This window comes from Solanum verrucosum, unplaced genomic scaffold, assembly GCF_900185275.1.
Source record: "Solanum verrucosum unplaced genomic scaffold, falcon-dt-bn FXZP01000261.1, whole genome shotgun sequence".
NCBI classification, from domain to species: domain Eukaryota; kingdom Viridiplantae; phylum Streptophyta; class Magnoliopsida; order Solanales; family Solanaceae; genus Solanum; species Solanum verrucosum.
In genome coordinates this window covers 4,549,631-4,570,422 of record NW_026019969.1, presented here as the reverse complement: position 1 = coordinate 4,570,422, position 20,792 = coordinate 4,549,631, and the positions used below count along the sequence as shown (strand labels likewise).

General features: G+C 37.0%; 2 protein-coding genes and 1 pseudogene across 2 annotated transcripts in view; all 3 read right to left on the bottom strand.

The window, feature by feature from the left end:
* Positions 1-20,792, bottom strand: part of LOC125816821 (cysteine synthase-like) — an 85,157-nt gene that overhangs the window by 16,804 nt on the left and 47,561 nt on the right. The window contains exons 4-8 of the mRNA XM_049496447.1: positions 20,643-20,780; positions 20,501-20,552; positions 20,307-20,386; positions 20,130-20,189; positions 19,920-20,009 (exon numbers count right to left, since the gene is read on the bottom strand). Coding sequence (XP_049352404.1) covers positions 19,920-20,009; positions 20,130-20,189; positions 20,307-20,386; positions 20,501-20,552; positions 20,643-20,780 — 420 coding nt within the window. Of the gene's footprint in view, positions 20,010-20,129; positions 20,190-20,306; positions 20,387-20,500; positions 20,553-20,642; positions 20,781-20,792 lie in introns of the transcript that reaches the window.
* On the bottom strand, positions 1,499-3,252 carry LOC125816823 (cysteine synthase-like). Its single transcript, XM_049496449.1, has 9 exons — positions 3,214-3,252; positions 3,011-3,120; positions 2,858-2,915; positions 2,405-2,668; positions 2,138-2,327; positions 1,965-2,044; positions 1,831-1,890; positions 1,685-1,765; positions 1,499-1,588 (listed from the first exon to the last, which is right to left on the bottom strand). The coding sequence occupies exons 1-9, from the start codon at positions 3,250-3,252 to the stop codon at positions 1,499-1,501; spliced, it is 972 nt and encodes a 323-aa protein (XP_049352406.1).
* Positions 3,554-4,998, bottom strand: LOC125816165 (cysteine synthase-like; annotated as a pseudogene).

The following is a 20,792-nucleotide window of genomic DNA, read 5'->3' as shown; positions in this document are numbered from 1 at the left end:
GTTTTGTTTATTTTCCAACATTTTTTTTTTCTTTTGTAGAAAATTGAAATTGAAATTTACAGGAAAGACATGATATTGCCACATCTAATTGTGCATGAAAATATAAATAAAAAGGCATAAAAAACTAAAGAATAAGTTTGTTGAGGTGTAATATATGGCTTGGGACTGAGATGTTATGTTAAAAATTATATGTATCTAACTATATCCTAATTTATGTATTGAAATAATATGCGATAAATAACTGTCAATATAAAGTGAATCATGTACAAGTTTTATAAAGTATTAAGGGATAAACATGCAACACACGTGTAATGAGTTATAGGAACTTTGAAAGAGAGCAGTGGCGGATGCATAATTTTTATTAGGGGGTTCGAAATATAAAGAATTAAATATATAAAAATTATAGGATGAAAAGCAAAAAGAGGTGCCCACTAAATTTTAACCAGCATTATCATGTCCTTTTAATATTTTTTTGCCTATTTTTTCTCTTCACCATTGAGCCCTTTTTAAAAATATATTGTGCGTCTTACTTTATTTTTTTTTTCAAAAAAATTCAAATTAATACCCAAAAAAGAACAATTTTTTAGAAAAGGTATAAGAGTTGAATTATTAGAACTGTAATACTTATTTAGTGCTCAATAACGATAAAAATAAAAATATTAAACAACATCAATATTTATAGGTTGATTGATAAAAAATATAGATAAAATGAACAAGCGATATAGGTCGATAACATAAATGATAAAAGTTGACAAAATACAAAAATCTTGCATATATAAAACTAGTAAAATATATACAAAAAAAATTAATTAATTAAGTGTGACATTATATATAATTTGATTTTTTCCTTACTTGAGAAGGTGTTGATATTAAAAATAAATCAGAAATTATATAAGTTTAGCTAAGACTTTAAATTAGTATTGAGAGCATCGAAAGAGAGAGAATTGAAATATTTTTCATTTCAACTATATAAAAAAATTACATAATATTTTAGATCCAATGTTTATGCTTGAGCAAAACAGATAAAGAGAGGATCGAACACACGACCTCTGCTAATTAATGAACCTCCAAGACCACTGAGCTACGCCTTTCAGTTGTGTTGAGGGGGTTCATTTAAGGTTATATACTTATAATATTCAAATCTGGCCTTAGTATATGTGTAATTTTTCGGCCGAGGGGGTTCGGGTGAACCCCTACCTCACACTTAGATCCTCCCCTGATTAAGAGAGAGGTTATATTTTGTCTGATTCAAACTTTTAAGCCTTGTAAGTTTAAGAAGGAGGGGTTAATTCTCATGTAAACTATAAAAGAGACAAGTAAAAATAGACCTCTTAGCACAAGAGAAGTTAATATCTGTAGGAGAACAAATAGTTTCTGTTTGTACCATTCATATAATATAAGAATGTACAAGTGAACAATAAGTTCATATCCATTTAAGAGGTTACAACATTTCAGAAGTTTTTATTATTTTTAGCTCAAGTTACAACATTGCATAAAGTTACTCAAAAGTCATGTTTTCCACCTCTTCTCGAATGGAATCAAACAGCACAGTGGAAAGATAACGCTCTCCAGAACTAGCTAAAATAATCTGCATACATAATTTTAGGCCAGTGTTCAAATGTTTAAAGGAGACAGAGAAAGCATGTTATCGATCGATAAGCTTAATGAAACAGATCTAACTTACTGCAATAAGTTTCCCAGCATTTTCAGGCTTTTTTGCTAATTGAATTGCTGCAGCAGCTGCCGCCCCTGACAATATTCCTACCTGATAGTTGCAATGATATAAGAATGGAGGACTCAGAAGTGATCTTTATTGACAGGTGAACTTACCAGCAGGCCTTCTTTCAATGCAAGAAGCTTTGCCATTTCAATAGCTTCATCACTAGATACCTGATTAGACAGTCATACAAATTTAAATGTTTGTAAAATTTGACAACTAGTATATATATAGTATACAGCCTTACTTGAAGAACTCCATCCAGGATCCTGAGATTGAGAACGTCTGGAATAAAACCAACACCAATTCCTTGAATTTTATGCGGCCCTTTAACATTAATTACATACATATCAATCAGTATATGATAAATAATAGTTCACCGAAGCAGAAATGAAAACAGGGGAATTCCTATGTACTGACCTAGTTGACCTCCATTTAAAATTGCATTTTCAACTGGTTCTATACCATATACCTTTATTTCTGGATTCTTCTTCTTGAGGAACCTTCCTGCTCCCGTCACCGTGCCTCCAGTCCCAATCCCTGCAATGAAAATATCAACTTTTCCTCCTGTGCTCTTCCATATTTCTGGTCCAGTTGTTTCATAATGGATCTGTACATTCATACTTGATAAGTATGAGAGACGTTTTTGTAGCAAATTAATGAACAAATTATTTGTATTGGAGACACCTTTGGATTGGCAAGATTCTCAAACTGATGAAGAAAATGACAGTTTGGGGTCCTATCTAGTATTTCTTGAACCTTCTGAAGCACACCATCAGAACCTTTGGCTGGATCTTTGATGTATAACTCAGCCCCCAAAGCTTTAAGAACAATCCTTCTCTCAAGACTATAAGATGATGGCATCACTATCATGAGTTTGTAGCCACGAGCTGCAGCTATAAATGCAAGCCCAATGTCGGTATTATCACTGGTTACATCAAGAAGGACACTCTTCCGGCCGTCATTAATTCAACATTTGAAAATACAAGGAAATCATTTCAGTTCAGCAGTTTCAGACAATAGGACAGAATTCAAATAACATGAAAAGTTATGTTAATCCTAGTTTTATCATCACACTTGAGAGTCATATAACATCTTTTCAAGCTGTTAATAAGTATTCTCGAAACCAATTTCACAAACCTTTCCAGGAGTAATTAGGCCCTTATCTTCTGCATCTTTGATCATACTATATGCAATCCTACAAATCAGTAACAGATGTGAAAAATTCCGTAAATTCAAGATTTTCAATAGGAATGATGTATAAACTGGATGAGGGGATTGAAGGTTAAACACCTGTCTTTGACACTTGCAGATGGTTGCATATACTCTAATTTGGCTGCAAATTGGGCAGCACAACCTTCAACTACTTTGTTGAGATATACCATAGGGGTGTTTCCAATAAGCTACATTGTGCAGACAACAAAATGAGATGATTCGATGCTGAAATAGCAATATGTAAAGATTGTACCAAGAAATTAAGATTTCAGAAAGGAAACTACATCTTTCGCGATCTCATGAGTACTCTTCGCTTCCATATTGTCTTGCTGACTTACTGCAACAAGAAACAAGAGCTAAACATATTCAATAATAGGAAGAAGAGAATATATGTACCTAATATACTCTCGACCATGGAAGTGAAACGAGAATGTATGACAATCTAGCTAACACAATAGAAAACCTCTTTGCTGAAGAGAGTAAAAAACCATGACGTACAATGTGTGGAATTTCAGCTATCAATCTCCACTGACTTCAACTAGCGGTTTCAAATTACAGCCAAAGAGCAAAGTTGGTGGTATTAATACATTAATATCTGCAACACGCAACCAACGCAACTACTTATATGGTATACAGCCTTACTTGAAGAACTTCATCCAGGATGCTGAGATCGAGAACAGGTGAGATTAAACTAGGACCAATTCCTTGGATTTTATGCGGCCCTTTATCGGTAACATTTAATCACACATATCAGTCTATGATACATTCACAGAAAGTAGTGATGAAAACACAGTATGAGAGATAAGCTGGAAAAACTTTATATGGAACTAATGCAGTGGCATTTTCGAAGGGGAAAGAAACTCGACTGACCTAGTTGTCCTCCATTTAGAAATGCATTTTCAGCTGGTTCTAAACCATATACCTGATTTTCCGACAAGACAAAAGATGGAAAGAAAATCACAAATCAAGTCAAAAGGAAAGAAGAACAATGCCGGTCACAAATAACCTTAATTACCTATATTTCTGGATTCTTCTCTTTAAGAAACCTTCCAATTCCTGTCACTGTGCCACCAGTCCCAATCCCAGTAATTAAAATATCAACTTTCCCTCCGCTACAATTCCATATTTCAGGTCCAGTTACTTCACAATGGATCTACAAAACGAATACTTGATAAGTGTGATGTTTTTATAACAAATGAACGAGTTGTTTGTATAGACACCTTTGGATTGGCAGGGTTTTCACTCTGATGAAGAAAATAACAGTTCGGTGTTCTTTCTATTATCTCTTGGGCCTTCTGAAGCACACCATCCATACCTTTGGCAGGATCTGTGATGTATAACTCAGCCCCCAATGCTTTAAGAACAATCCTTCTTTCAATACTATATTTTGCTCCCATCCCTATCACAAGTTTATAGCCACGAGCTGCTGCAATAGACGCAAGACCAATGCCAGTATTTCCACTGGATATCTTAATGAGGACTGTCTTCAGCCACCATTATTTCAACATTTTGAAAACCAAAAAAATAGTTTCAATTCAGCCTTTCAGATAATTGATCATAGACCACAGGGAAGTACAGGTAATATTTGTGACAAAGTACTTGGAGTCACATAATGTGTTCCTTTTTCCTCCTGATATATATTTATTCTAAAACAAACTTAACTAACCTTTCCAGGCGTAATCAGGCCACTGTCTTCTGCATCTTTGATCATACTCCATGCGACCCTACATATTAAGAATTGCAAGTTAGAGATAAGATGTGAATAATTCAAGATTTTGCATATTGAGCGAAAAAACAGGATGAGGGGAGTGAAAGATAAACACCTATCTTTAATACTTGAGCATGGTTGCATCGTCTCCATTTTGGCTGCAATTTGAGCAGCACAACCTTCGGCAATTTTGTTGAGATATACCATAGGGGTGCTTCCAATAAGCTGCATTGTGAAGAGTACACCAAAATGAGATGATAATGATGCTGAAAAAGGAAGATGAAAATAGTATCAATAATGATCTCAGAAAGGAAACTACTTCCATAACATCTTTCGCGATCTCCCTCTTCTCTTCCATATTGTCTTGCTGATTTACTACAATGAGAAACAAGAGCTACGCGTAGTTAATAATATGAAGAAGATAACCTATATAACCTACTACAATCTCATGGAAGTGAAACCACAATGTATATATGATGAGTCAGATAACATAAGGAATGCATTATATATAGCAACCATACAAGAATAAACTTGCTCAATCTTTGACACTCTCTTGGAAGGTAAAATTATGGCACTGGCCTAACTCAACCTCAAAAGCTAGCTCTTGAGGTACGATTGCCGAAATCCATAGAAGCAGACGACCACCACTCCACAACAATTACTCAAGGAGCTGTGAACTGCCACAAAAGAACAGACATCGTCTAGTAACTGCTTTTACTTAAATAGGAAAGGATGGTTACTTTGGGGAAATATCTTTTGATTAATTTAAGATTTCAAAGTTCAAAAATATTTTTTATTTTCTTAAATTTTGTGTCAAATCAAAATCAGACAAACAAATTGAAACAAAGTAGGTACTATTTTACTGTTGTTGATACTTAACGTTAGACAATGGAAGCGTTGTGGTGCATGCCATAAATTTGGCTCAATTGATGATTTTCTTAAAATAGAGACTTGAATGAGTTGATATTGAACTCAATTCAAATTATCTTGAGACTTGATCCCAAACCTTAAAATTTTGGACGAATTAGTAGGGGTGTGTATCGGTCGGTTCGGTTCGGTTTTAAGTATTATCGATTCGGTTTATCGGTTTTCGGTTTTTAAATATGCTAAACCGATAACCAAACCAATAAGATATTTGTTATCGGTTTTTGGTTTATCGGTTTAACCAATAAGAAAATGCTTTTAAAACAAATATATGACTTATCCAATAATTTGACGCGATACGCATACATCAAAATAATCTTTCCAAACGGGAAAACAAGGACCAACTTGTTGTATTTTGGTCATCACAACAAAGACTTGGTCAATTTATGATCACCATAATATATAAAACGAGGTCCCCTTTATGCAATAAAGACAACCAAATAAAACCAAATCATAGATAAAAGTCAAAACAGTAGCAAATGAGGTCATGCTTATGGTAACTAAATGAAGTTCTTACATTATTTTTAAAAAAAACACACAATCTGAATTCCTGACGTTTATCAAATTGCAGATATTTACAATTGTGCAAAAGCTAATATTAGTCAATTATAAACTAACTAAAGTAAATAAGTAATATTAAAAAGTAAAACCTAAAGGTTAAATAACTAAAAGTAGAGAGGAGAGTTAATTGTTAAGTAGTGTTAATTATTGCGTAGGGTTTTTATATTTTTAATCTAATATACTACTAATTATATTAATATTTTTTGTTTAATATATCATATATATGTATAACTAAAAAATAAAATAGTAAATTATTATATTCTTAATGGGTTATAGGTTAACCCAATAAACCCAATATTAAAAACCAATAACAAATCGATAACCCAATAATTTTTTTTTGTAAAACCATTAAATAACCGTTCACCCAATAACAATAAACCAATAACACTTTTTTTGGTTCGATTTATCAGTCGGTTCGGTTTTTGCACACCCCTACGAATTAGGCGGGTTACCTATAGTTAGACTCATTTTTGACACCTCTAATCTTTAGTTTTTATGTCTAGTATTTTCTTAGCTTTAGACCAAATACTATATATATGGTATTTCAAATATATACAATAAACTATAAAGTAATTAGTTTATAATAAATATAGTCATATTTTTATTTACATAAAAAATAGTCAAAAGTCATAGAAAATATACACTAACTGTAACACCCCGTATTTGAAAATAGAGATTTCAGATTTCTGGTGTTACAGGTGGCACTCACGGACACCATCCACGGACCGTAGATGGACTTACGGTCCGTCCTGCAAGTCCGTGGTTCGTGACAGAAAACTTCCCCAGAACTCAGTCAGAAAATTTGGCTAAGTGTTGACCCACGGCCGGACTTACGGTCCGTAAGTCAGGTCACGGACCGTAGTTCATGTCCGTGGATCGATGCCCCAAAAGCCCAGCTTCAGTCCCGAACTACGGTTGACCAGCACGGACCGTTATTCGATCCACGGTCCGTAGGTCTGACCGTAGATCGAAGGTCAACAGCCAGTTAGCTGAAAATTCTGATGGGTCAACTTCAGATGGTCATAACTCTTAGCACAAAATGAATTATGTGTCCCATGACCTATGGTTAGATATATAATTGAATTATCTTTCCAACGCTACCAAGTTTGCTAAATTCCGACCTCCGAGGAAAAAGTTATGCTCGTTTTAGTGAAGGCCTGTCGAGCAGGCTTGACTTACGGACGCAATCTACGGACCGTAGATTGACCTACGGCCCGTAGGTCCAATCCGTAGGTCACTCCGACAGCAGTTAATTCAGGGGTCCTTTGGTCTTTTCCTATTTCGTTTAACCCCTAAGATACGTCGTTTAGACCCTAAATCATGAGGTTTTAATTAGTTTAAACTTAGAAACATAACTAGAACTTACCTAAGTCAAATCATTAATCAAACTTAGAAGAATTAGAACGCTAAGAGGAGAAAAGAGGTCAAGAACCCTAGTTCAAGAACGCAACAAGGTTCCATCAGTTCCAGCTCCGAAATCGAAAGATTTCTCTGTGGAATTCGTCACTAGGTATGTGGGATTTCACTAGTGGGTTCCTTTCACCCATTAGGTCCCTAGAATTCAGTCAGATTCTTGATTCCATGATTATGAACAGACCTAGGGTTTCTAGAATTATAGCAGATCATCATGAATTAGTTATTTAAATGTTCCAAATCAGATTATCATGTTATTGCTCAGTTCATCGCATGAATTTCAGAACCCTAGCTATGTATTTCTTTAGTTCTTGAATTACACATACTAGGTCAGATATTTCAGTATTCAGTTTTACATGCCTCAGTTTATGAATGCATCATTATCAGATTAATTGTTGCATTCTCAATTTGCATGTTTAGTTTCGAGCTATCCAGTATTTACAGAAATTCAATCATAACCAGTTAACTACTAATTCATTGGGAGTAGCATAATACCGAGTTGGACTAGGGTTTCAGCGTACCCATATAGTCCCAGAACTACGAGCCACGTAGGTGTAAGTCCCCTCTGTGGGCAACATCAGTTTAGTGATCACGCCAGCATGCCTCTATACCTCTGGCAGGGTATATTGGGTCCTCTCGATGAGGCGTATACATCGGACTCCACATTTAGCTCATGTGGTTTTATGTCGGTTATTAGTAGCTCCCACAGTTCAGTCAAATTCTATTGCATTGACCATTTATCAGTATATTCAGTATTCAGTCTCAGCATGTTATAAATTGGTCATTGCCTTCAATTAGCTCAGCATTCAGTATCTATATCATGTCCAGATTATTTCATTGCTTTATTGCTTTGTTCAGTTATATGTTATTTCAGCTTTACTCTATCCTGCATGCTCAGTACCCTTCAAGTACTGACGCATACGTGCGCTACATCTTCTCGTGATGTAGGTTCAGGTTCTCAGCATCCAGATCACGCTTAGATCGATTCCCGATCTTCAGTTCAGCAGAATCAGTTGGTGAGTCCTCATTCTTCGGGGACAATAGTCATGAGTTTCTTTTCAATATTTTAGTCCTTTAGTTTCAGTTTTGCTAGACTTAGCTGGGGCCTGTCCCAACATTTCTAGTCAGTTTAGAGGCTTATTTCAAACATAGTTAGATTCAGCTTAGTGTTTTGAGTTTGATATTTCTTTTGTATTAAACTCTCAGATTTGATATATTCAGTTATAGTATATGGGTATTCCCCATCTTTTCAGATTTATTTATGAATTAGCTTCCGCATCAGTTTATTTTCTTTAGTATGCTCATGATCATGCCAGTAGGGTTAGCTTGGGATCACTTGTGGTCCTAGGTCCCGTGTCCGCGTCTTGGGGGTAGCTCGGGGCGTGACAAACTTGGTATCAGAGCATTAGGTTTAAGTGTCCTAGGATGTCTGAAAATCCGCACTAGGTAGAGTCCTTTTCATGGGTGTGTAGTGCGCACCACATCTAATGAGAGGGAGGCTACAAAGTGTCTTAGGAAAAAAATCTTCATTTTCTTGTTACTCTTATCGTGCGTAAGGTATGATCTAATTCCATTCTAACTAGACGTTCTACGTTTCAGTGATCATGCCTCCTCGTAGGGCTTATGTTAGGAATGCGAATGCCAGGAACGCAAACGCAGCTCCTCCAGTTCCAGATCAGGAAGTGTCGAATGTTGAATTCAGGAATGCCATTCAGATGTTGGTCAGAGTGTCGCTAACCAGAACAATCAGCGGGTTCAAGCTCCTGTGAATGCAAATGGTGGATCAGCAGCAACAAGGGTCCGTGACTTTGTTAGGATGAATCCTCCAGAGTTCTTAGGATCGCAGACTGGTGAAGATCCCCAGAATTTCTTGGATGAGATCAAGAAGATCTTTGAGGTAATGCAGGTCACTGGGAATGATCGGGTTGAGTTAGCATCTTACCAACTTAAGGATGTAGCTCATATCTGGTATACTCAGTGGAAGGAGAACAGGGGTACAGATGCCGCTCCTATTACTTGGAAATGTTTCAGCGAAACCTTTCTAGACACGTTTTTCCCCATAGAATTGAGAGAAGCAAGGGCCCAAGAATTTATGAAATTGAGGCAGGGTAACATGACTGTCCAAGAGTATGGGCTCAAGTTTAACCAACTCTCCAGGTATGCTCCTCACATGGTTGCTGATTCCAGGGCTTAGATGAATAAGTTTCTCTATGGAGTGTCAGACTTAGTGAAAACAGAGTGCAGGAATGCTATGTTGTTGGGAGACATGAACATCTCTAGGCTCATGACTCATGCTCAGCAGGTTGAGGGTGATAAGCTTAGGGAACAGGCTAAGGAGACTAAGAAAGCAAGATCGGGTAACTATGAGTATTCCCAACAGAAATCGAGTGGTGGAAATCGCTCGCATTTTCAGCAGAAGTCTTCGACTCCAGCCCCTTCATCAGCTAGTGTTCCATCCCCCAGGTTCCGTAATGATCAGAAAGGTAGGGTGTCAGGCTCTAGGTCTCAAGGTAGTGTTTCAGGCACCAAAACCTACCCAACTTTCCTGAAATGTAGTAGGAACTATCCGGGCGAGTGCCTTGCAGGTAAGGAAGGATGCTTTGGGTGTGGCCAGTCTGGTCATAGATTGAAGGATTGTCCTTCAAGACAAGGTCAAGGAGGAAATAATGGTAGAGCTCAGTCTACAACTTCAGCAACACCAGCAGGTCGCCCGACTCAGCATGGTAACTCTTCTGGTATTGGTGGCGGACAGCACCAAAACAGGCTCTATGCTCTTCAGGCTCGCCAAGATCAGGAAGATTCTCCTGATGTAGTCACTGGTACGTTACGAGTCTTTGATCTTGATGTTTATGCATTGTTAGATCCAGGGGCTACTTTGTCTTTTGTAACTCCTTACATAGCAGTCCAATTCAGTGTTAGTCCAGAAACTCTTTCAGAACCCTTCTCAGTCTCTACTCCAGTCGGTGACCCAGTTATAACTAGACGGGTATACAGAAATTGCCCTGTCACAGTCTCTCAGAAAGTCACCTCAGCAGATCTTGTAGAGTTAGAAATGGTAGACTTCGATGTCATTCTAGGCATGGATTGGTTACATTCATGTTATGCCTCATTCGATTGTAGAACTAGGATTGTTTGTTTTCAGTTTCCAAACGAACCAATCCTAGAATGGAAGGGTAGTAGCTTAGCGCCTATGGGTCGATTCATTTCTTACCTTAAGGCCAGAAAGATGATCTCTAAGGGTTATCTCTATCATCTAGTTCGGGTTAAGGATTCTAGTTCCGAAACCCCAACTCTTGAGTCAGTTCCTGTAGTCAGTGAGTTTCCAGAAGTGTTCCCAGAAGATCTTCCCGGAGTTCCTCCCGAAAGGGAAATCAACTTTGGAATAGATCTTCTTCCAGATACCCAGCCTATCTCTATCCCTCCTTACAGAATGGCTCCAGCTGAGCTTAAGGAATTGAAAGAGCAGTTGAAAGACCTTCTAGATAAGGGCTTCATCAGACCTAGTATTTCGCCATGGGGTGCACCAGTGTTGTTCGTGAAGAAGAAAGATGGTTCTCTCAGAATGTGTATTGACTATAGGCAGTTGAACAAGGTCACAATCAAGAATAAGTATCCCATCCCCAGGATTGATGACTTGTTTGACCAACTTCAGGGTGCTAGTCATTTCTCAAAGATAGACCTCAGATCAGGTTATCATCAGCTTAGAGTCAGAGATAGTGACATTCCGAAGACAGCCTTCAGAACTCGGTATGGTCATTATGAATTTGTAGTTATGTCATTTGGACTAACCAATGTTCCTGCAACTTTTATGGATTTGATGAACAGAGTGTTCAAGCAGTACTTGGACTTGTTCGTTATCGTCTTTATTGATGATATCCTCATTTACTCTAGGAATGAGGAAGAACATGCGAGTCATTTGAGAGTTGTTCTGCAAACTCTCAAAGATCGCCAGTTATTTGCAAAATTTAGTAAGTGTGAGTTTTGGTTACGATCAGTTGCCTTCCTTGGGCATATTGTGTCTAGTGAAGGAATTCGAGTAGATTCCTAGAAGATAGAAGCAGTGAAACAATGGCCCCGACCTACCTCTGCTACAGGTATCAGAAGTTTCTTGGGTCTAGCGGGCTATTATAGACGGTTTGTGGAAGGATGTTCATCCATAGCCTCTCCATTGACTAAGTTAACTCAGAAAAATGTTAAGTTTCAATGGTCAGATGATTGTGAGAAAAGCTTTGCAGAATTGAAAACTAGGTTGACTACAGCTCCTGTCTTGACTCTACCAGAGGGTTCAGATGGTTATGTGATTTATTGTGATGCATCCAGAGTCGGCCTAGGTTGTGTGTTGATGCAGCGAGGTAAGGTTATAACTTATGCTTCTAGACAACTTAAGGTACATGAGAAGAATTATCCAACTCATGACCTCGAGCTAGCAGCAGTGGTGTTTGCACTTAAGATTTGGAGACACCACTTGTATGGTGTTCATGTAGATGTGTTCACAGACCATAAGAGCCTCCAATATGTATTCACCCAGAAAGAGTTGAATCTTCGCCAGAGAAGATGGCTAGAGTTCCTCAAAGATTATGATATGAGTGTGCATTACCATCCTGGTAAGGCAAATGTAGTAGCAGATGCCCTTAGTAGACTATCTATGGGTAGTGTAGCACATGTTGAAGAAGAAAGAAAAGAGCTAACAAAGGATGTTCACAGACTTGCTCGCCTAGGAGTTCGTCTTATGAGCATATCAGATGGTGGTGTAACGGTTCAGAATGGGGCAGAATCTTTGGTAGTAGAGGTTAAGGAAAAACAAGATAGTGATCTAATCTTGCTTGAACTTAAGGGTGCAGTCCACAATCAGAGAGTGAAGGTTTTCTCCCAAGGGGGAGATGGTGTACTTCGCTATCAAGGTAGATTGTGTGTTCTTGATGTGGGTGAATTGAGACAGCATATTCTCGCAGAAGCCCACAATTCCAGATATTCTATTCATCCAGGCGCCACTAAGATATACCGTGATCTGCGGGAAGTTTATTGGTGGACTGGTATGAAAAGAGATATAGCAGACTTTGTGGCTAAGTGCCCCAATTGCCAGCAAGTAAAGGTAGAACATCAGAAACCAGGAGGTATGACTCAAGAGATTGACATTCCTACTTGGAAGTGGGAAGTGATCAACATGGACTTCATCACAGGTTTACCTCGCACTCGCAGACAACATGACTCCATTTGGGTGATTGTTGATAGGGTTACTAAGTCTTCTCACTTTTTGGCAGTCAAGACTACAGATTCGGCGGAGGATTATGCCAAGCTTTACATTAATGAGATTGTGAGGTTGCATGGAGTTCCTTTGTCTATCATCTCAGATAGAGGTCCTCAGTTTACATCTCATTTCAGGAAGTCATTTCAGAAAGGTCTTGGTACTTAGGTTAATCTTAACACAGCATTTCATCCGCAGACGGATGGTCAGGCAGAGCGTACCATTCAGACCTTAGAGGACATGTTGAGAGCTTGTGTGATAAACTTCAAGGGTAGTTGGGATGATCACCTTCCTCTTATTGAGTTCGCCTACAACAATAGCTACCATTCCAGCATTTAGATGGCCCCTTATGAGGCATTATATGGGCGTAGATGTAGATCTCCAGTTGGTTGGTTTGAAGTAGGTGAAGCAGCCTTGATAGGACCAGATTCGGTCCTTGATGCTATGGAGAAAGTGCAACTCATTAGAGATAGACTTAAGACTGCTCAGAGTCGCCAGAAGTCTTATGCAGATGTGAGAAGAAGGGAACTAGAGTTCCAAGTTGATGATTGGGTTTTCCTAAAAGTGTCACCTATGAAAGGGGTGATGAGATTTGGCAAGAAAGGGAAGCTCAGTCCCAGATATGTAGGCCCTTTCCGAATCTTGAAAAGGATTGGTAAAGTGGCTTATGAGTTAGAGTTGCCAGCAGACTTAGCAGCAGTGCATCCAGTCTTTCACATTTCTCTTTTGAAGAAGTGTGTGGGTGATCCAGCATCCATAGTGCCATTAGAGAGTGTGGCCATGAAAGATAGCCTTTCTTATGAGGATGTACCAGTTGAGATTCTTGATCGTCAGGTTAGAAGGTTGAGAAATAAAGAAGTCGCTTCAGTCAAGGTTTTGTGGAGGAGTCAGTCAGTAGAGGGAGCTACTTGGGAAGCATAAGTAGCCATGAAGTCCAAGTATCCTCACCTCTTTCCTTCTGATTCCATTCCAGCTTGAGGTAATAGTTCCTCATCAGTTTTTCAGTCATTCATGCGAAAATTCAGTCTTAGAATCATGTTCCTTCAGTTTGTACTTGCATTTTCAGCGTATTTGCATGTTCTTGGAACTCAGTTCAGTCAGAAATTCAGTTCTCAGTGTTTAGTGGTAGGGATTGCAGCCCTCTCCCTCTATTTCAGCTAGATTAGTCTTCATTCGAGGACGAATGGTCCCAAGGGGGAGATAATGTAACACCCCGTATCTGAAAATAGAGATTTCAAATTTCTGGTGTTATAGGTGGCACTCACGGACACCATCCACGGACCGTAGATGGACTTACGGTCCGTCCTGCAGGTCCGTGGTTCGTGACAGAAAACTTCCCCAGAACTCAGTCAGAAAATTTGGCTAAGTGTTGACCCACGACCGGACTTATGGTCCGTAAGTCAGGTCACGGACCGTAGTTCATGTCCGTGGATCGATACCCCAAAAGCCCAGCTTCAGTCCCGAACTAGGTTGACCAGCACGGACCGTCATTCGATCCACGGTCCGTAGGTCTGACCGTAGATCGAAGGTCAACAGCCAGTTAGCTGAAAATTCTGATGGGTCAACTTCAGATGGTCATAACTCTTAGCACAAAATGAATTATGTGTCCAATGACCTATGGTTAGATAGATAATTGAATTATCTTTCCAACTCTACCAAGTTTGCTAAATTCCAACCTCCAAGGAAAAAGTTATGCTCGTTTTAGTGAAGGCCTGTCGAGCAGGCTTGACTTACGGACGCAATCTACGGACCGTAGATTGACCTACGGCCCGTAGGTCCAACCGTAGGTCACTCCGACAGCAGTTAATTCAGGGGTCCTTTGGTCTTTTCCTATTTCGTTTAACCCCTAAGATACGTCGTTTAGACCCTAAATCATGAGGTTTTAATTAGTTTAAGCTTAGAAACATAACTAGAACTTACCTAAGTCAAATCATTAATCAAACTTAGAAGAATTAGAACGCTAAGAGGAGAAAAGAGGTCAAGAACCCTAGTTCAAGAACGCAATAAGGTTCCATCAGTTCCAACCCCGAAATCGAAAGATTTCTCTGTGGAATTCGTCACCAGGTATGTGGGATTTCACTAGTGGGTTCCTTTCACCCATTAGGTCCCTAGAATTCAGTCAGATTCTTGATTCCATGATTATGAACAGACCTAGGGTTTCTAGAATTATAGCAGATCATCATGAATTAGTTATTTAAATGTTCCAAATCAGATTATCATGTTATTGCTCAGTTCATCGCATGAATTTCAGAACCCTAGCTATGTATTTCTTTAGTTCTTGAATTACACATGCTAGGTCAGATATTTCAGTATTCAGTTTTACATGCCTCAGTTTATGAATGCATCATTATCAGATTAATTGTTGCATTCTCAATTTGCATGTTTAGTTTCGAGCTATCCAGTATTTACAGAAATTCAATCATAACCAGTTAACTACTAATTCATTGGGAGTAGCATAATACCGAGTTGGACTAGGGTTTCAGCGTACCCATATAGTCCCAGAACTACGAGCCACGTAGGTGTAAGTCCCCTCTGTGGGCAACATCAGTTTAGTGATCACGCCAGCATGCCTCTATACCTCTGGCAGGGTATATTAGGTCCTCTTGATGGGGCGTATACATCGAACTCCATATTTAGCTCATGTGGTTTTATGTCGGTTATTAGTAGCTCCCACAGTTCAGTCAAATTCTATTGCATTGACCATTTATCAGTATATTCAGTATTCAGTCTCAGCATGTTATAAATTGGTCATTGCCTTCAGTTAGCTCAGCATTCAGTATCTATATCATGTCCAGATTATTTCATTGCTTTATTGCTTTGTTCAGTTATATGTTATTTCAGCTTTACTCTATCCTGCATGCTCAGTACCCTTCAAGTACTGACGCATACGTGCGCTACATCTTCTCGTGATGTAGGTTCAGGTTCTCAGCATCCAGATCACGCTTAGATCGATTCCCGATCTTCAGTTCAGCAGAATCAGTTGGTGAGTCCTCATTCTTCGGGGACAATAGTCATGAGTTTCTTTTCAATATTTTAGTCCCTTAGTTTCAGTTTTGCTAGACTTAGCTGGGGCTTGTCCCAACATTTCTAGTCAGTTTAGAGGCTTATTTCAGACATAGTTAGATTCAGCTTAGTGTTTTGAGTTTGATATTTCTTTTGTATTAAACTCTCAGATTTGATATATTCAGTTATAGTATATGGGTATTCCCCATCTTTTCAGATTTATTTATGAATTAGCTTCCGCATCAGTTTATTTTCTTTAGTATTCTCATGATCATGCCAGCAGGGTTAGCTTGGGATCACTTGTGGTCCTAGGTCCCGTGTCCGTGTCTTAGGGGTAGCTCGGGGCGTGACACTAACTATACAATATAGCTTACTTATACATGAGTTATACTAATACACATACTATACATTATGATAAACTCAAAAATATGTGTTAGCGTTTGACCCCAAGTTCTCAAATATACTTGGCAAATCATATTTGGGTGAAGTTTCACCATGTGTTTGGCCCGGAATATTCTCAAAAATATTTGACTATTTCAAAAAAGGGAAATGTGATTTTTACCCATAAGTTCTAAAAAATATTTAAAATATCCATTTTATTATCATTTTATAATGAATATGTTCTGTTAAAAAATAATCATATAATATAATTGATAACAATCAACAATAACAAAATAACAATATATGCAAGACAATACATTATCGCATACTCAAACTTGTCACTGATTCAGTTATAATTATAACCCATTAAACACAAATTGTTCTTTTTCCTCAATTTTATCACTCAAATTAGAACTGAAACTTTTTCGGAGGTAGTAACAAATATTAGTTGGAATTAATAAATATTGAGTATTTTTTTTATAAAATATAAAAGTTTGGGGTAATTTTTGAATTTTTTATTTCAAATATTAGAACTTGACCCAAATAATAGTTTTTTCTAGTATTTGGGAACTTGGAATACTTGACAAATATATTTTCCAAGTTATATGACCAAACATTACTTCCCAAGTTTTCCCCAAGTTTTTTTCCAAGTATTCTTGAGGCCAAACGGGTCCTCAATATAACTTAAGTATACATTGATTATTCAATCTCGATCAATTCAAAATCACCTTTAAACAATCCCAAATTTTAAATATGAAATCCTCTCGATATTTCAAGTTTTTTGATATATAATCCACTTGATTTTACTCACACTTTTTATATGTCAAAGGGACAAATATACCCCTGAACTATCATAAATGGTATCTAAATATCCTCCGTTATACTTTTAGGACACTAATGCCCTTACCGTCTAATTTTTGGTATGTATATATCCTTTTGATTAATGGAAGGACACGTGTCTCAATCATAAAAGCCTACCCAAAATCTATTTGTTTTTTACCCATAATTAAAAAAATCCACCCAAATAACTAAAACCCAACCCAAATTATAACCCGAAATCTTCATATGCCCATTTCAAAAATAAAAATAATTTCATTCCTAAAAGAACTCAAATCTTGATACCACAGGCTACAACATACATCTCAAATGAAAAGCAACACACTGAAGCATATCAAAGAATCAAATCAGAAACAAAATTAACATTAAAAAACTTTCAAATTCCAAGGGAAAAAAAATCAATCTTGGGGTAAGAACTCTCTCTACTTCAATCAATAAATTACAAGCCCTAACATGCTTAAAGAAGTAATGGAACACTTTGAAGACTAAATTGATGAAAATATCAAAATTTTATCAGAAAGGTCAGATCTAAAACCTATCACTACATTAGAAGATAAATTCCAAGATCGAAATGCTTCATAAAAAACTAAACTGAGCACTTTGAGGTCTAGATTGATGAGCAGATTCAAATTTTATCGAAAATCTTAGTCAACTTGAACGCTTTAATCTTTGCCTAGGTCTATTTCCATGGCAGTTGAAGCAAGACACTTCACTCAACAATAACAACAAATCATTTTAAATCATGGATTTTCCAACAATACCCATATGGGGTTCTTCTCTTACCGTTGTCGACGCTAGAATTTTTTTTTTGCCCTTTCCGTGAAATTTGATATAGGGTCTGATTTGGAAAATTGAATGGGTAACAAAAGTGAAGATTATTGGGGGTGTTTTTGGATTATAATTTGAGTGTGGTGGCAAGTTATTTGGGTGGGTTTTAACTTTGTTGGGTGGGTTTTGAATTTGTTGGGTGGGTATTTTAATTATGGATAAAAATCAAATAAAATTCAGATGGGTCTTTAAGATTGAGACACGTGTTCCTTCGTTAGTCAAAAGGATATATACATACCAAAAATTAGATGGTAAGGGCATTAGTGTCCTAAAAATATAACGAACGATATTTAGATACCATTTATAATAATTCGAGAATATATTTGTCCTTTTTCCCAACAAACTTTGAAACTTTAATGGATGGTTGAGGAAGAAGGAAGGAAGACTGAAAGCAGGCAGCAGCAAAGAGAAAAGGAAAAAAAAAAGGAAGGAAAATAAGTCATTAATTATGAAACTGAAAGGAATAAAAAGAAGGGGATATCCAAAAGAAGGTATTCGACCAATTTCAATAATTTTTAAATTTGAACCAATTTTCGCAAATGACCGAATGATCACTTCGTCTGATTTTCCTTATTATAAATATGAACACATTGTAGTGGTATTTACGTGGAGCATTCTAGTAAACAGACATAAATGGATATGTTACTGTTGTTGTTGTTTTTTTTAAGCATGTTTAAGATTATAAAATTAAAATATCTTTTATTATATTTCACATATTTTGGTTTAAGATCTCAAAAAATTTATCTTTTTTATTTTTATGTTAAGTTAAAATTAGACAAATAGATTGAAACAAAAATTATACTATTTTGCCGTTATATATTCAACACGAATATCATATTTTTCCTTTTATTTTGGTTTCCCATTCGATATTCAATTTTCACATTGGAGCCCAATTATATTGGGATTCACGCAGCATAGGGGCCATTAAGAAGGATCAAGACCTCTAATTAATGGAGGAACAACTTTAATTTTTGTTTCCCATTCGATATTCAATTTTCACATTGGAGTCCAATTATATTTGGATTCACGCAGCATAGGGGCCTATTAAGAAGGATCGAGACCTCTAATTAAGGGAGGAACAATTGTATCCGCTATCTTGGACCTAACTCAACCTCAAAAGTTAGCTTATGAGGAGAGGATTGTCCAAGTTCCATATAAGGACACTAAATTCCCATCCCTTTTCTGATGTGGGAATTCTTAACACTCCCACGCACGCCCAAACCTTGTTAACTGGAGCATGGACACTAGCCCAAACCTTGTTAACTGGAGCATGGACACTATAATATGGGGACCAACATCAGTGAACAAAGAATTGAAATGAGCCTAGCTATGATAGCATGTATAGATGGATCTTGGACCTAACTCAACCTTAAAAGCTAGCTTATAAGGGGAGGATTGTCCAAGTTCCATATTAAGAGACTAAATTCCCATCCCTTTTACGATGTGGGAATTCTTAACATGTCATTTAATAGACCTCTTTTAATCCATTTATAGAAGAGTTTTCTTATAATTTTTATTTATTTTCTTTAAAATATTAAGAATTACTTCATTCATAAAAGTTAAAGTAGTGCAAATTGCAATCTTTTTTTATACTCAATCATGTATATAAATATTTAGTTTTTCACGAATACTATCGTGATAAATTCTAGCCAGGAAATGATGAAAATGTTAAGATTTTGCAGTTATTTTAACAATGCATATTGTTAAGGTCTAATTCTGGTGTAAATTATAAAGGAGACGAGCAAACACATACCACTTAGCACAAGAGAGGTTAATATCTGTAGGCAAGCAAATAGTTGTTCTTTGTACCATTCAAATATTAAGAATGTATTAGTGAACAATAGTTCATCCATTTAGGGGTTACACTTCAAAGATCTTCACTATTTTAGCTCAAGTTACAACATATATAACTCCAAAGAAGCATAAAATTACTCAAAAGCCATGTTTTCCACCTCTTCTCTAATGGAATCAAACAGCACGGTGGAAAGATAACGCTCTCCAGAACTAGCAAATATAATCTGCATACATAGTGTTCAAATGTTTCAAGGAGACAGAAAGAATGTTATCAGCTTAATTACTGAATAGAATTAACTTACCACAATAAGTTTCCCAGCATTTTCTGGCCTTTTTGCTACTTTTACTGCAGCAGCAGCTGAAGCCCCTGATGATATTCCTACCTGAAAATATTCCAAAATAAAAAGTTGAAGTATAGTCGTGATGACTTAATAAGAACACATACCACAAATGAAGCGGTAGACAGACAATCGGCATGTGGACTCAAATAAAAGTAATCTTACCAGCAGGCCTTCTTTCAATGCAAGAAGCTTTGTCATTTCAATAGCTTCATCACTAGATACCTGAACATTAAATAAAAAAAGAAGCTGATATCATACCAGGAAAAACTTAATACACACTGAACAGAAAAATATAAATGTTTATAATCTGACAACTACTTATATGGTATACAGCCTCACTTGAAGAACTCCATCCAGGATGCTGAGATCGAGAACAGGTGGGTTAAAACCAGGACCAATTCCTTGGATTTTATGTGGCCCTATAACGGTTAACATTTAATAAATAATTCACAGAAAGTAGTGATGAAAACAGAGATGAGAGCTTGAACAACTCTTTATATGGAACTAATGCTATGGCATGTTAGTTGACTGACCTAGTTGTCCTCCGTTTAGAAATGCATTTTCAGCTGGTTCTAAACCATATACCTGATTTTCCGACAAGACAAAAAGAAGGAAAGAAAATCACAAATCAAGTCAAAAGGAAAGAAGAACAATGCCGGTCACAAATAACCTTACCTTTATTTCTGGATTCTTTTCCTTGAGAAACCTTCCAATTCCTGTCACTGTGCCTCCAGTCCCAATCCCAGCAATACAAATATCAACTTTCCCTCCGGTACAATTCCATATTTCAGGTCCAGTTGCTTCATAATGAATCTATAAAATGGA

Bases quoted from the DNA above. Each gene is read 5' to 3' on its own strand.
- LOC125816823 (XM_049496449.1), bottom strand. From the start codon at position 3,252: ATGGAAGCGAAGAGTACTCATGAGATCGCGAAAGATGTA. The intron at 2,328-2,404 runs GTGTCTCCAATA...ATGAATGTACAG, and splicing joins AGAATCTTGCCAATCCAAAG to ATCCATTATGAAACAACTGG. The intron at 1,766-1,830 runs GTAAGTTCACCT...TGCAACTATCAG, and splicing joins CATTGAAAGAAGGCCTGCTG to GTAGGAATATTGTCAGGGGC.